The sequence below is a fragment of the Paralichthys olivaceus genome, chromosome 20, assembly GCF_024713975.1.
Source record: "Paralichthys olivaceus isolate ysfri-2021 chromosome 20, ASM2471397v2, whole genome shotgun sequence".
Taxonomy (NCBI): domain Eukaryota; kingdom Metazoa; phylum Chordata; class Actinopteri; order Pleuronectiformes; family Paralichthyidae; genus Paralichthys; species Paralichthys olivaceus.
In genome coordinates this window covers 8,137,549-8,153,169 of record NC_091112.1, presented here as the reverse complement: position 1 = coordinate 8,153,169, position 15,621 = coordinate 8,137,549, and the positions used below count along the sequence as shown (strand labels likewise).

Genomic DNA, 15,621 nt, shown 5'->3' with positions numbered 1-15,621 from the left:
ATTCAGTGTTCACAGATTTACTCCACACTACTCTATAATGTCAGTAGGATGTTGTACTTGTACCTTGACCCACTGACTGGAAAGACAGTGGTCTCAAACTCTTGCCCTGTTTCAGCTGAGGTGGTAAATTTAAAAAAAAAAAAAATGGTATTAGGATCCACTGAGCCTATTCTTTCTTTATATTATCTGTTAATGTTAGTCACGAAACACTTTTAGCTGCTTAACGTTGCGAGAGCATTGATTTCTCAGAGAATTCATGGATCTAGATAAAAGAAACATTTAGGGCTGAGTGAATGTGGTGCGTGATATAATTTACAGTGTTTGGGGTCTTGGAGCTATGAACTCGACCGAGTGCCATTCCAGTGCAAAATGAGGAGGAGTTCACTACTGCAGTGGTTCCCAACCCCCTCTTCAGATGAGCTCACATTTTGTGACCTCTGTCAATATATTTTTTACCTTTAATTTTCAGTGGCCACTTATTAACTTGTTGCCATGATCTCCAGTTGCAGTAGCTGGTGCTCCGTTTCTTTTTTGATGAGAACGAATAAAATCACATCTGACAACGTAAACATGCTGCATCAAACCAATTCTAATCTAATGTCCTCTGCTCCTAAACAGTCACTTTGAATATGTATCTGTGAAATAAAAGCAGTAGTCAGTAGTTTCCCCTCAAAAAAAAAAAAGAACGTTTATTATCTTTTAAGTTACATAAAAGAAAGTTGGGCCCTCTGCTGGTCACATGACGGGGTAACAAGCGTAGCGAGCGATGCCACACTGGTTGTGTCTGTTCCGAGCCATCTTGATGTAGCCTTCCTCGCCGTAGTTCACACCCCAACTGAAACATAAAAAAAAAAAAAGTCAAGTAAACAGGGAAACTTACAAACATCCTAAATCATGAGAAACACATTAGAGAGACCTGTTTTTAACCAGCCAGTAGTCATGTACTCCCTCAGTGCCGTAACCCACAGCCAGCACGCCGTGGTTCACATTGCGAGAGCATCTGTGGTCAATGTACACACCTGGTAGTTCACACAAAACAAGCACAGGAAGCAGCTCCGTTTGAAACAAGGGCAATAACTTCAAATCAAACTTGATTAAGCAGCATCATCACCACTCACCGTGACGGTAGAAGACAAATTTCGGCCTGGAAGCATCAATAGCAACAGAGATGGGGCCGATTTTATCCAAAGCTGCTTTTAACTGAATCTCATCCCCCTCTGGTAGCAACACAAAGCTGGAGCAGTTAGCAGCTCGATCATGTGGGTTATACCTGCACTGACCTCGCTGCAAAGAAAGACACGTTAAGAGGAATTACTCCGACCAAGTTTAACCACAGTATCTGAGATTTTAAAACGAGCATTGATCGACCATTTGACTCACTCTGCCGACATAGGGGTAGGCTGCTTCAGAATCAATGCCGTGGTTTTTGATGACATACTGGAAGGCATTCGTCATGAAGCCGCCGTTGCACCCGTGGTTGCCGTATTTCACGGAGCAATCCACCAGATTTTGAGGACTGAGGGACGTCAGGACACCTGTGGACTTCTTGAGTTGCCCTTCCAGAGCTCCGACTGCACTGAAGGCCCAGCAAGAACCACAGGAACCCTGGGAATGGACAACATTGTCAGGAATTAGGTGTTGACTCAAGATTTGTTTAAATGTTAGGACCTACCAGGATCTTACCTGCATTTTCACCTCTGTCACCAGGCCTTGTTCCCTCCAGTCCAGTGATTTTGGTAGAGAAGTAGTTACTGAGAAGAAGTCGGAGGAGTCCCTCTCCAGGTCAGAGGGCACGACAGTGCCGGTTAGTGTTTCTGTGATCTCCTCAGTGGTCTACAAAATATTAATGGTCAGGTTATTGCTGCGTCTTTGTCAGCATCTGTCATCAAATCAACTGTAGTCTAGTTACCAGGTCTCCCAAGTGATTCATTGCCAGTTCGTAGGTGTGCAAACCCAGAGATGTCTCCAGGTTATGGATGTTAATCATTTCCAGGTTCTCTTCCCAAACTCGCCTGCGACCCATCTCTTCAATCTGGCACACAGCATAAAAATGCATTGTACAGAAAATGCAATAAAATTAAATTCAGGAATTTCTTTCAGTGAATTAAACAGTTTTATAAACAGATTTATTGGTTAATAATGAACTTCACAACAAAAGTCACTGATCTAACAAAAGAATATATACATGTGACCAGGTTAATGGAAGTCTAAAACATTCACCTGATGAGAATACACTTTGTTGTGTAACTTCTTCCATAGCTCCCAGTGTCCATCGAGTTGTGAATTTATGTCGGCCGCTGCAAATCCACACAGGACGGTGAGGAGCAGGCTCCGAAACATTTCTGGATCTGGGAAAGGAAGATATTTGTAACAGACTGCAGGCCTGCATCATGCTTGTTCAATTGGACCTTTGCAGCAAGACTCCAGGTGAGAACAACCAGCATTTAGTAAACTAAAAATCAATGCATTCAATGGAAAAGTGGTGTCGAAAGTTGAAATAAAGAAGTTGTAAGTTGTAAATTACAAAATATTACCAATGATTTGCAGTTTGCTTACACAACTTCACTAAAAATGTTTGGCTCCATAAATCTGACACCAGTACTGACCTTAGGCTATTATCAAAATATAAAACTTAAAAAACTGAAAGAACCATTTTCTCACTTTAATGACAGAGACGATAAAACTTACCTGAGCAGGTGACCTTGGAAAAATCTGCACTGAATCCACCAGAGTCTCTATTTATCAACCTCCCACTCACTGCACCTGCAAGTCATTAACCTGGAAATCACTGAGGTTTGTGTGTGATTGTGTGTGATTGTGTATGATTGTGTGTGATTGTGTGTGTTCATCAGTTCATGTGGAGTAAGTTGTGTTTTTGGCCTCCTGGTAAATCTAAGTCTAACAGTCACTCTCTTTTTGCTTTATATCTATAAGTGTGTGGAGGTATCCACTCTCTAGTTCCTTACAGAGGCTTCGACAGCATTACAGAAATACTACTTGTACAATTAGACTACTACTGCTACTTCAAATAATAATACAAGAGTCACTACTGTGTCTGCTGGTGACACTGCTATTAATAGTACAACACAGCTCCTCCTCCTCCTCCTCTCTTTGTTTAAAAGGAAGAATTACTACCTATGTGAATTTCTGTTCTCAATTAATTCAATACGAGTCTGAAGTTTTACAACAATCAAACATGAAAGAGTCAAACCACTGATAGAACCACCGCTCAGAGAAAAACAGTGAGATCTGAGGGGGAATAATGTGATAAATGAGACAAAGTAAGATGGTGACAGCTAAAAGGTATTTTTTATTTTGTTTAGGACAGCATCTGCAATTTAATGGAAAAAAACAGCATTGATCTTGTTTCTGATATTAAATTTAAAAAAAGAATTCTTCTGAGATATGATTCAGGTGACAGGTGTTTTCACAGTGTTGGATAAACTGCAAAGCTGGCGATGCCGCAGAGGTTATTCTTGTTCCTCGCTATTCGGATGAAGCCTTCCTCTCCCCACGCAGTTCCCCAACTGAAACCACAGAGAGACGTCAGATTTGATATTGATCTTACACACGGAGTCACATATTTCTTTTCACATGAGTGAAGGTGGCAGCATTTCAACTATCCAGTCTCAAAAGGCAGCAGTCACCTGTTTTTCACCAGCCAGTAGTCTTGTCCGTTGTCGGTGCCGTAGCCCACAACTAGGACGGCATGATTTATAGACCTCGGGCTGCAGTTCGGGACGTTGTATAAACCTGAAAGATTCATAAGTTTAGTAAAATGGGAAAATGATGAAGTGTCACAAAGGCTCTTGATGTTTGAAGAAATGATTATTTTCTGTGTGGGTCTTCATGAGTGAATGAGGTGTGTGTTGTGTAGTTTTTGTCTATTAAAGATTGAGTTCATGCTGTGAACTTATTGTTGTTCACTCCTGACAACTTCCAGTAAAAATAAATTATATTTGGAAAAGAATGGAGAGCCACAGGCCTTCTAAAAATAACCCAAATCATCCTAACTTAAAATACGCAAAACGTCTCAGATGAGAAGGTGCAGGTTGAGAGCTGCTGACCCAGCCTCACCTCCTCTGTACAGGTGGAACGACGGCAACATGGCGTTCACAGCCACAGCGACGGGTCCCACTGATGCCACCGCTTCCTGCAGAGCTCTCTCATCTCCTGATGGAAGGATGTGAAAAGTAGAGCAGGATCCAGCTTTTCCATTCACAGAATAACGACATATCCCGTTCTACAAACAGAGATGAGATGAATGTAATATATCAGATATCATTATTTAAAATACATCTTATTTAACTCTAAATCTATAGATAAAACATATAAAACATCACAGTATTACACAGTAAAATATACACATTATTTATGCAACTACATATGATTATGTACAGTGGATTATTATTCACTTTACACATCAAAACAGGTTTCAGCTCTGTAAAAATAACAACTGATAAGAAATGTTAATACCATTTAGTAAAAACACTGCAAGAAAAAAGAGAAGAATCAACAAACAAACAAGTAGAACTAACAAAATCAGAAAAAATAAAAATTTCAGGAGGAAATAAAAAGTGGCCCTGGTGCTTTCTGAGGCCAACCTTGTGTTCATAGGGGTAAAATCTCTCGGAGTCGACCCCTCCATTGCGGATGACGTAGCTGTAGGCTTTAGAGATGTATCCTCCTCTGCAGCCATGGTTACCGTCCGTGATGCTGCAGTCCACCAGGTTCTGTGGACTCAGTGGGACGAGGACACCGGTTCGCTTCCTTATTTGCCCCTCGAGAGCCCCCAGAGAGCTGAAGGCCCAGCACGACCCACATAAACCCTTTCAAAGAGAGGAAAACGCAATGACCACCTTTCCTATCGGAGGGTTCTCATCAGATCGTGCTCAGATGATTTCTTACTTGGTTCTGGACAGGACTGACCAGGCCCTCCTTCCTCCAGTCCACACTCGGAGGCGTCAATGAGCCGTTCGCTCTCTTTAATGTGTGGTTTTTGAAAAGAACCAGCTCCTCCAGCCTCAAGCCGTTCAGCCTCTCGTTGATCTCCTCGGTTGTCTTAACAGAAAAAAAAGGAACATGTGCTGCATTGCCCCCCCACAAAACCCAGTCCTCCACTGGGTTTTGTGTTGATGTAAATATGTTGTTATCTCTTCATACTTTCCTTCAGCATCAGTGACACCAACAGCAGTCATAGAAATAAACACAACTTCCTTTGATTCTTATCAAGAATGATTCTTATCTAATCTGCCTTCAGGAGAAAGAGCACAGAGCCGACTGCAGCATCAATTTACATTTTTTAAAATTTTGAATCCAATTAATGTCCGGCAATTCATTTATTTTTTTGCTGCACAATCCTGCTGTTGCTTCTGTCAGATTCAATAATAATCCTACTTTAATTGATCACAACACCTTATTTGTCTCCAAGGAAACTGTAACACCTCGTCCTTCGGGATCTTTGACTGGAGGCCAAACGCTTGAATGTGTCCAAGTCATTGTTTCCAGTTTCCTGCAGCGTCAACACGTCACACCTACACACCTACACTCTCCTCTCCTCAGGGTCCTGCTGTCTTTAGGCTCATGACACAAAACAACCTCTTTCCGGTACCTTCCAGTGCATCACTGTAAAGGCCCCCCCTCCGTATTTACTCCGCACATTCTCCATTCCCTCGCACTTAGACGAGTATTAATCTGAACAAAGAGACGACACTGACACGTGAGGAAAAATCCTGGCTGCCAATATATATATCATTTTTTTCTCTATTATGTGGAATTGTTTCTTGTACTGTATCTAATTATTTGTTTTATTTGTTTTACTGCATTTTACATACTGTACATAATTGTTATAACGTTTCTCTATTTCTAAAAAATAATAGGGTTAATTTTAACATCTTTATAAAGGAATTTAAATCCATATTTATTTAAATGCTCAGAACAACAATTTTAGATAAATATATATATTTGATTTTGTATATGAATGATGAAGTTTGTTGCCTCCTCTCGTGTTCTGTGGGTCACAGCACTGATTGTCCAGATTGGCCCAGCAGCCTATACTGGATTAATTTAATCAGATTGTATAAAGTCAGATTAGAGCTGTTCTATAGATTGAGCTTTAAATTAAGCCTTTAAATTAAGCCCAAATGTTGCAGGTTTAAATGCAGATTAACAGTGTTGCTCTGCCTTGTACCAGTGAAGGTCAATGATTTCACTTCAGGTTGTGAGTCAGTAGTGGTGATACAGTGTGAAGAATCGTGTCTTCTGGCTGAAATGTTTGTCATGAAGTTTGTATCCACCAGAGGTCTCACACACACATTTGTGTTCTGAACAAACTCCTGTTCTGTTATTTGCTGGACGACCATTATTTGGCTACAAATTCTTTTATATTGAATATATTAAGTTATGGATTATTAGGTTTCCTTAGTTATATAACATTTGTCCTTTAGCTGTTAGCATAGAGCCATGTGAATGGTCGGATGTGTACAGTAGACAGTAAACCCTGATTATTACCTCCACCATGGAAGTTTTGTTTCCACCTGTCTGTTTGATTTGTTTGTTTCTGCAGGATTATGCAAAAACTGCTGAACAGATTTCCATGAAACTTGATGGATGTTTGGGACGTGGGCCAAGAAAATTCAATTTAGACACAGATCCGGACAAAGGGGCAGATACAGGATTTAACCAGACTGTCGGGCCTTGGTTGGAGGTTTGTGCTTTACTGAGATCCCTTCTAGTATTGAAGCAGTTATTCAGTTCACTATTGTTAAGTAAAAAGATTAACAGAGCAAAAATAGACAGTTAATTACAATGTTGCAAGGTTGTGCTCGAAAAAAGGTGAAAAATAGAAAAGGTTAAAAGTAGAGTAGTAGAATTAACTAGATTCACTAATTTTAATTATTGCTCTCTGTCACGATGCAAAACTGAGAAGTTGAAAGGGCCTATCGTCAAAACATCAGTATTTGTGCTGGAGCAGATTCGTACCATGTCTGACAGGTGGTTCAGTCCCAAAGTGAAGCTGGGTTTTCCTGCTGAAGCCTCCTGGTTGTGTCTCAGCACCAGGTTCAGGTTCTTCTGCCACACTGCTCTCCTGAAGCAGATCTCCGTCTGAAACAACAGCACTGACTGTGAACTATACTAATCTACCAGGTGAGTTATGTGTCTATATTGATAAAGAAAAGTCCCACCTCGTTGTCATAAACCCTGTGATTTTGGACTTTCCACTCCTCCCATGTTTTATTTAAAGCAGGTGAAGAGTGGCCGAGGACCAGAGAGGCCAAAAGCAACACCACACACAAAATGTGCATCCTGCGGAGGAAGACAGTAAAAGTGATCACTATATGTGAGAGATCACAGTCACACACACTTTGTGAGTTTTAGTAGAGACATGAATTTAAACTCATTCCTTTTATCCACATCCACAGACGTCACATTTTCTGGGAACTTGTGAAAGACCCCTTATAGATGAGCAGGGTTGTAACCAGGATTTTGGACAAAAATACACTTTAAAATGTTTATCTTCTATTGAAGATTGATTTTATTTCGCATCCTGACAGTTAAATTTAAACTCCCTCATATTGTTAGTGTCAGTATCATCAACTGCTGATTAGCTTCTCTCTAGAGTAGAAACATTCACAAATACACATCAACAGTCATGAAAGACTGCACTATGTACATGCACGGCTCAGCTAACCAAGTCTGAAACCTCCACAATCGTATATTGTCAAAGCTGCTTTACAGTTCAATAAGAATCAGAAACACACATTGATTCTGCACAACAGACAACACACAATCATTCTTCTCCTCAAACAGGAGGAATCTAAACGTCTCTCACTGCCACACAAACAAGCCAAACAATGTTGGGTCATTACATTAAATAAACAGTTTACCTTGTTGTAGAATAATCAGCCGGTTCTTTAGTCCCAAGAAGAAAGTGCACCCCTCAACAAACGGACAAGAGCACCTTCACACTTTAAAGAGGAAGTGCAATTTTCTTACACAGTGTTTTTCTTTTTTTTTTTTTTCCCCACTGGCTCGTCATGTGAATCTAATTCTCAGCCAGCTGCAGCAGCAGCTCTAAATATCTCTCCAGTCCGAGACGTGTGAGCGACAGAGGTTGAACGCTAGAAAAAGGCCAGTAGATAAATGAGACTGCTCGTGGAAGACATGCAAGTGAATGTCAAGAGGAATTATTTAGCAAATGTGAGGATGATTTTGCAAATGAAACAGTGGAAGTGAATCTAATGTTAAATGGTTTCGATAATCTGTCAGTTTTCTCAAGCACTTTGACATTTCACTTGGTTAAAGTGAGAAGATTAGTCTGAAAACCTTTTTATCTGGAAATGAGAAAACCACAAGATAAATTTAGTGCTGCTGCTGCTGCTGCTGCTAATATCACTGTCAGACAGAGGTTGTGATGTGAGTTCAGTCAGTTGAGTAAATGTTCATTCATTTACATTCGTCTCTGATTTCCAATTGAAAAACAGGGAAAATCTCCAAAAACACCATCTACAGGAGGGAAATTCCCAGAGTCCACAGCCGGCATCACTGCGGGGATGATAATACGTCAGGAGGATATTATACAACGTGGAACTTTGATTTGGTGGAGGCCGTATAAATTGGCGTTGTTCTCTGATCTCTCCTCTTCCTGAATCCGGGGTTGGACAGAGTTTCGCTGACGAGCACAGCGTCCCTGAGGTACCAGATGGTGAGTCCCTGACTCAGCAGTGGCCCTTCTTCTGTGGTGATCATGCATCTTTCCTGTCGACACACACTCCTCATATAATCCTGCAGCTAAACACAGAGGCGGGACGTCCCACTCACACACCTGATTGTTTCCATTCTTCTATAATTTCAATTTTATATTGAATCTGCAGCCAGCGTTTGCTCATCAAAGTGTTTGGAGTATTAACAAGGGGGTGAGCAGACGAAACATTAAATTCATTATTTAATTTGCGTCTGTTATGTTCAAATTATTATTACATAAGTCTTTTAGAGACGTGGGATGATGATCAACCACTTGAAAAAACATTTTTCATGAAATGTCAGCAAATGTTGAATTCATGAAAGATGTTAACGCCCACATCTTCTATTTGAAACTCCACATAGATTCACTGTGAGGCAATTTAGGAAAAGAATCAGCTGATGAGTTCCAAAAACAGCTTTTATCTTTAATCTTTAAGGTGATATGGTAAAAACTAAAATAAAAAATACAGAACATGTACATTATATACACATTTCACTATACAGCTTGTTTAGAAAAGTACTTGAATAATGTTAATTACTAATCACTAATTGATTATCACTGATCACTGATCAACTGTAGCCTCAGACCCTGTGTCCACTACATTTCAGTTTGCTTTAAATTCACTAACTCATTATCCACAGAGTGATAATTGATTGTTCAATTAGTGTTTTAACCTGCAGCACCAAACAAGGAACAACAAAAAATATATATAGATCACAATCAAACTGCCAAACGGGTACGAAGTAGAGAAAGACAAAGGATAGTATTTTATTCTTTTAAGTGTAAATTCGTGCCCATCTGGTATTGCCCCCTAAATCTCTGCGTTTGGCTGACCTGTGCCTGCCTCCTGTCATCCAGCGCAGAGCGTTGGATGCTGTCCAGGAGCTAGTGCATATAATCCCCCAGCATGCACTTGCGCGTCCAGAGCCAGATTGTTGTTGTTGCCATGAGGACAGCAAAGCAACAGGGGAACTGAGCTGCAGCATCAAAGCGCTTCCAGTTGAAAAATATCACAATGGGAGGATGAGGCGTTATTCTCATGGTGCGTGTGTTTCTCTCACGTTGCGGGTTTCATCTGGATGTTTTTCTGAGGCAGGAAAAAAGTGACATTTGCAAACGTTCTCTTCTGGGTTTTCTTTTAACTAGAAAATTGTGAAACTGGAGCCATCACAATGAGAAGCCCTCCACGTTGAAGAGACGGTGAGTCACAAAACCTGACTTTTCTCCCCTTTTACTTACAAATTGCTGCAATTTTGTGTTTTTTACACAACATAATTTGAGTTAACACAGAGTTCAGGAGCTGTCAGCCTCCATCATTGGAGTTTCTTTCATCAGTCTCAGTCACATTGATACCCAGGGTCCATTCAAATAACTGCATCAGGACAAATCTGTAAAACAAAGTGTGAGAGGTCATTTCCTCCTGCTTCACTCTGTCCTGTATGTTCGATTACATCTTGAATGTCAGACCAAGTTTCCTCGGCTGCCACAAGTTTCAAAATAAGATGATTTAGGTGTGAAATCACAGGGAGATTTTAATTAAATCAATAATTGTGGCACTAAAACAAATTAGTTTGCAGGGATGAGAAAAAGCACAAAATAGCACTCACTTTTCACATGACTAATATTAAACATTATTAATATTTCTGCATAAAATGTCACATTTATCTGCAGTCAGTCCTCCTGTTGTTCTTCCTGTCTCTGACCACACACGCTCTATAAGTGTTGCATCCTCCTGCACAACAACATGTGAGTGGAGCTGCCAAAGCTGAGGGTGGCATCCCACTAGAAGGTGTTATGTATATTTTTCTTTCTTCTCTCGCTTTCTTGGCAAATTTGTGCGACTCGCTGATATGTGAACAGTACATTTTGTCTGATGAGCTGCTTCATTAGTCATTTCTTTTTACAGACTCACAGTTTGTTTGCTGCCTCAGATTCTTGTTTCCACATAAGAAAATATAAACTGTTTATGGATTTCGTGTGACGTGACCATCACAGGGATTCATTACTTGTGATGATCATGAAATATGTGACGGTTACATTTGAACAGTCACAGTCGACTTTGATGCAGTTACAGAAAAAGCCTGCAGATGGTCAACATCACTGCATTTCAACAAACTAATGCACTGACGTATTTCTGCGTTTGCTGCTTCCTAGTGGTGGGTTTGGAAACTGATTACATAAAATGAGTTGATTGGAGTATTAGTTCCATAAACAGCCGTAATATTAAAATGTCATATTTCTTGATTAATGCTATTATTTTTGCTTTTTCATTCCATATGATTTACTCAGTGTTGACAATATGATAAAAGAAATTTGTGACTATTTTTATTCACTCCAGTTCCTCTAGATCTGAGCATCGTCAAAGTACCTATAAACTTATGGATATCTATTTTTAATCTTGAATTCAAATTTTCTGTACCTTTGCTGTGGTTTGTTTTTATTTGATGTGTTTGAGAAAAATATAACATGTTGAAAAAAGTTGTTATAAAATAATTACATTTTTGATGTGGCCACATATCAGAAATAAATATGAAAGGTTTTATGTGAAATATAACACTTTTAAATATTAGTCATGGAAATGTTGGTATTGTATTGATCCTTTTCCTCTCCTCAAATGAAAGCTTAATAAATTTTACATAATAATAATTATAATACCCTTTTATTTCTATGGCATCTCTCAAAACGAGAGTTGCAAGGTGCTTCAAATAGAAAAATATAATTGGAAAGATAAATCATGATCACATTCAGAAATGCAGTCAAAAACAGGTAAAAGAACAACATAAAAAAACATTAAAAAAACCCAGAGGAATAATCAATTCTAAATTAAACAAAAATAAACCAAAATGCAATTTGATTCTCTATCAAACCATGATCTAATAAAAGTTTGTGAGAGCACATGAGTGATGTCTAGTCTTAAATGCCACACGTCCTCATCAGTATGTCGCTTCTACATTATTATGCAGCTAAGTCAAATCTATTTGCCCTGAAAGATGCACAACATAATGAAAAAAGGCTCCTTTAAATCCGCCTACAAACTGCTTTCACTGTAATCACAACATCTGATCAACAAAACATGACATACTGAATGTAACAAATGGGGAAATGGTGCCACTCTGATATTGTAATTTTTCCAAGAGAGGGATGATGTTTGCAGTAATTGTGGACCCGCAGATAATTGAACGTTTAAGTCTGTGTGACGCTTCATTTGGTGCAAGGTTACTCCGTCTCTCTCTTTCTGCTTTCAGACCGCATAAATTAAACAAGAGAGGACAATCTGTCTCGACAACCTGTTCTTGCTTTTTATTTGATTCATTCCCGGCAGAGCTGTCAAGTTGAAATAAAAACCATCCGCAGGACAGCAGCCTCTTGGCTGAGTCCGTCTAATGTAGCATCATTAGAGTTGCATAAAGTTGTATATAAGGAGATAAGCTCTGCTGATTGATTGGTGTTGCTCTTATAGAGGTCAGAGATTTAATTAATGGTGGTTTAGAAGTCTAGAGGTTTATCTTGGTTAAATCACAGCCAGCCAACTTGAGTCTCACAGAACAGACACACACCCGAATCTTTACTCAAAATGTTCTGTGTGCTTTTCATAAACTAAACTGTGACTTGTTGAAATATAGTGAGGTTGTTTGTACGTCTGTGGTGCCAACAACAACAACAACCAAAAAAATAAAGTTCTGTCTTGGACTTTGTATCAATCATTATCATCATCATCATCAGCACCATCACCTTCCAACATTTAACCACGTCCTTTCTGTGTTATTTCGTCTCCAGTATTTGTGAGTCTATGAAGACAGGCCCAACATCAGCAGCTGCCTGGTTATGAAAAGCTACTTCCTGTTCGCTGAGAGGTGAGAAAATATCTTTAAATACATAAAACAACATATTTTCCGTTTGTTGTATTATTGTGTTGCAGGAAGTTACAGTTCCCCAACTTTGAATCCCTCCCTCACTCTTTTCTCAGCTGCCTCTCTCTCTCTCACCCACATGCAGGCTCGTCACCAGATGTTCGAGGCGTTTTCTCTCCACAGACGCCTGTGCTGGGGAGTCCTCTACTTGTTGGCAGTTGGAGTGGCAGTGACTTCAGAAACACGCCGGTCGTGTCCACAGTCCTGCCGCTGCGACGCCGAGCTGCTGGAGGTGAACTGCTCTCGTGGCCAACTCAGCACAGTCCCAGACGATCTCTCTCCAGACGCTAAAACACTCAACTTAACTCACAATAACATAAAGACTCTGGTGCATCAGCAGTTCCAGAGTTTGACGCAACTTTTAGATTTGGATTTGAGCGACAATCTTCTTGCAGTAGTTGAACTGGAGGCCTTTCTCGGCCTGCGAAGCCTGCTGGCGCTGCGTCTCGCCCGCAACCGCCTCAAGATCATTCCTGTGGGAGCGTTTGCCGGTTTGCCAAACCTGCAGCTACTGGACATCAGCAGCAATGAGATCCTCGTTCTCCTTGATTTCACTTTCCGTGACTTGGCAGCCCTGCAGTGTCTTAAAGCAGCAGATAACGACTTTGTTTTCATCTCTCATCAAGCGTTCGCTGGACTAATTGGTCTACAGGAGCTGCACCTCGACGGCTGTAACCTCACTGCTGTGCCAACGGAGGCGCTCACACAGCTAGGTGTACTGAGGAGCCTTCGTTTTCACCGCCTGGGCCTCTCCACGCTGCCAAACTATTCTTTCCATCATCTCGTGCGCCTCAAAGAGCTGGCCATTTCTCATTGCCCCTGGTTGGAGACGCTGTCAGGAAACAGCCTCTTTGGCCTAAACCTCTCATCCCTCACTATCACACACTGCAACCTCAGTGCTGTGCCCTACGTCCCTTTGCATCATCTTGTATATCTCGTACACCTCGACCTTTCCTTTAATCCGATCACTTACATTCACGGGAACCTGCTTGGAGACTTGCTGCGGCTCCAGGAGCTCCATCTGGTCGGCGGATCGTTGTTACACATCGGAATCGGAGCATTCAGAGGGCTAAGTCATTTCAAGTTGCTGAATGTATCCAGAAACCTTCTCACCACACTCGAGGCAGGTGCTCTTCAATCAGTGAACAACCTAAAAACTTTGGGACTAGATAATAACCCACTGGCATGCGACTGCCGTTTGCTGTGGGTGGTGCGAAGACGCCTGTACCTGGACTTTGGCGGACAGTCTCCGACTTGCACTACCTCTCTCCAGCTGGAGGCCTGGAATTTCCTGGACTTTTCTGACGCTGAGCTTCCCGGCCTGCTCACCTGTCGCCAGCCGCAGATTCTGAACCGCACACCTCAGGAAGTGAAAGTAGATCAGGGACACACGGTGGTGTTTTACTGCGATGTGGAAGGTGACCCTCTGCCGTCTGTAAGCTGGCTAAACCCACTGCTAAGACCTTTATCGCCTACTGGTAGAATACGGACTCTCTCTAATGGCTCACTGGAGGTTCGCTATGTGCAGCCTCAAGACAGCGGCACTTATCTCTGCGTGGCATCTAATGCGGCAGGAAATGACAGCCTGGCCATCAGCCTTCGCGTCCGAGCCTTTTCCAACCCCTCTCGTTTTAAAGCTTGGTTTGCCCTCCCGTCTGCCGCTCCTGGTGTGAATGAAAATCAGAAACACCCATTTGATGTCAAGACTTTGCTGATAGCAGCAGCCATTGGGTTTCTTTCATTTTTCAGTTCTGTGAGTGTTTGTTTCATTTTCATGTTCTTCTGGAGTAAAAGCAAAGGCCAAATAAAGCACACGGCCACCATCGCGTATGTGCCACGCAGTGCTGTGTCGAGCAGTAATGGAGGCAAAGGAAATTATATGGAGACAAGTAGGTTTACCATGAAACTGATATGAGTCAATAAAGAAAATTGAAAGGTTTGTCAGCTGTAAAATACTTGACAAGTACTAATTAATCACAGTTGATTTTTAATAGCATTTTAACTTTATAAAAATTATACTTTCATGTATATGTGAGTACATTACCTAATATTTCTGTTGCAAAGTGAAAGAAACACACACCATAAAACCCAGCCCTGCTGCTTTCTGCTCTTCCGGGAAAGATAACAACCAAAGTATGCAGAATTACATATGTACAATGTAGATTTATAAATTAATTTGTTGAAAGCATATTGCAAATATTTCCCTTGTTAAGGTTTATTCATAGAAATGATTTAAGATCTCAGTACAGAAATAGTACAACCTTTCATATGCCTTTTCAGTTTTATTGATGTAGATATTGACCAATTTACTGAAATAATTATTGTATGGTAGCTGTGAGATAACAAAAATATAACAGACACCTTATGTTAAGGTTAAGGTGCACAACACTTGCATGTCTGTTCTATTCTAATTTATTTGATTTAAATGTTTTGCTATTATTGACATATTTACTACAGTACTCATTCTTTATTCAGATGTGTGTACTGTATTTTTGTATGTTTTTATTTCCCCAATAAATCACTTCATGTGTCTTCTTTAAAAAAACCCAGCATACAATAAAGTAATTGTGCTTACAGATATGTCATGTTGTAGATTGTGGTGTCGTTATTCATGTGTTCTCGGTTCCAAACTTTACACACACACACAAATTGATTAAATTACACGTAATGAGAGTAAAATGTGTGAGACAGTTCATTTAGTTAATTTTCGTTAAGATAAGATGATGAACAAAAATCATAATTTTCATCACAAAGTGGTTCAGCCAAGTCATGTTGTTGCCATGGTAACACCATCAGCTCAGAGCCAGGCATCAACATCACTAGTTTCCATGACGATAGAACCAAAGGAAGAGCTACGTTGTATTTATATATTTATATTTAAGTGAATTAAATAACGCTTTGTAAATGGATATTAGTCAAAACAACTTTAACAAGTTGTGTTTTTAAGTCAAAATTAATAAAACTTAA

General features: G+C 40.4%; 3 protein-coding genes across 4 annotated transcripts; 1 reads left to right on the top strand and 2 right to left on the bottom strand.

Annotated features, from left to right (window-relative positions):
* Positions 1 to 662: 662 nt before the first annotated feature.
* Positions 663 to 2,817, bottom strand: LOC109638767 (cathepsin S-like). The gene is made up of 8 exons (XM_020101900.2): positions 2,689 to 2,817; positions 2,221 to 2,348; positions 1,910 to 2,032; positions 1,684 to 1,833; positions 1,381 to 1,605; positions 1,119 to 1,284; positions 917 to 1,019; positions 663 to 835 (listed from the first exon to the last, which is right to left on the bottom strand). The coding sequence occupies exons 2-8, from the start codon at positions 2,338 to 2,340 to the stop codon at positions 736 to 738; spliced, it is 987 nt and encodes a 328-aa protein (XP_019957459.2). The 5' UTR covers positions 2,341 to 2,348; positions 2,689 to 2,817; the 3' UTR covers positions 663 to 735.
* Positions 2,818 to 3,282: 465 nt separating this feature from the next.
* Positions 3,283 to 8,382, bottom strand: ctss1 (cathepsin S, ortholog 1). Its single transcript, XM_020101936.2, has 8 exons — positions 7,887 to 8,382; positions 7,185 to 7,305; positions 6,982 to 7,104; positions 4,909 to 5,061; positions 4,605 to 4,829; positions 4,078 to 4,243; positions 3,648 to 3,753; positions 3,283 to 3,527 (listed from the first exon to the last, which is right to left on the bottom strand). The coding sequence occupies exons 2-8, from the start codon at positions 7,302 to 7,304 to the stop codon at positions 3,428 to 3,430; spliced, it is 993 nt and encodes a 330-aa protein (XP_019957495.1). The 5' UTR covers position 7,305; positions 7,887 to 8,382; the 3' UTR covers positions 3,283 to 3,427.
* Positions 8,383 to 9,617: 1,235 nt separating this feature from the next.
* Positions 9,618 to 15,226, top strand: LOC109638814 (leucine-rich repeat and immunoglobulin-like domain-containing nogo receptor-interacting protein 1). 2 transcript variants are annotated; one of them, XM_020101959.2, is made up of 4 exons: positions 9,618 to 9,785; positions 9,890 to 9,943; positions 12,521 to 12,597; positions 12,740 to 15,226. In XM_020101959.2, the coding sequence occupies exon 4, from the start codon at positions 12,752 to 12,754 to the stop codon at positions 14,567 to 14,569; it is 1,818 nt and encodes a 605-aa protein (XP_019957518.2). In that variant the 5' UTR covers positions 9,618 to 9,785; positions 9,890 to 9,943; positions 12,521 to 12,597; positions 12,740 to 12,751; the 3' UTR covers positions 14,570 to 15,226. The 2 variants fall into 2 exon arrangements, with proteins under 2 accessions (XP_019957518.2, XP_019957519.2); XM_020101960.2 differs by having other exon boundaries at positions 9,666 to 9,943.
* Positions 15,227 to 15,621: the final 395 nt, after the last annotated feature.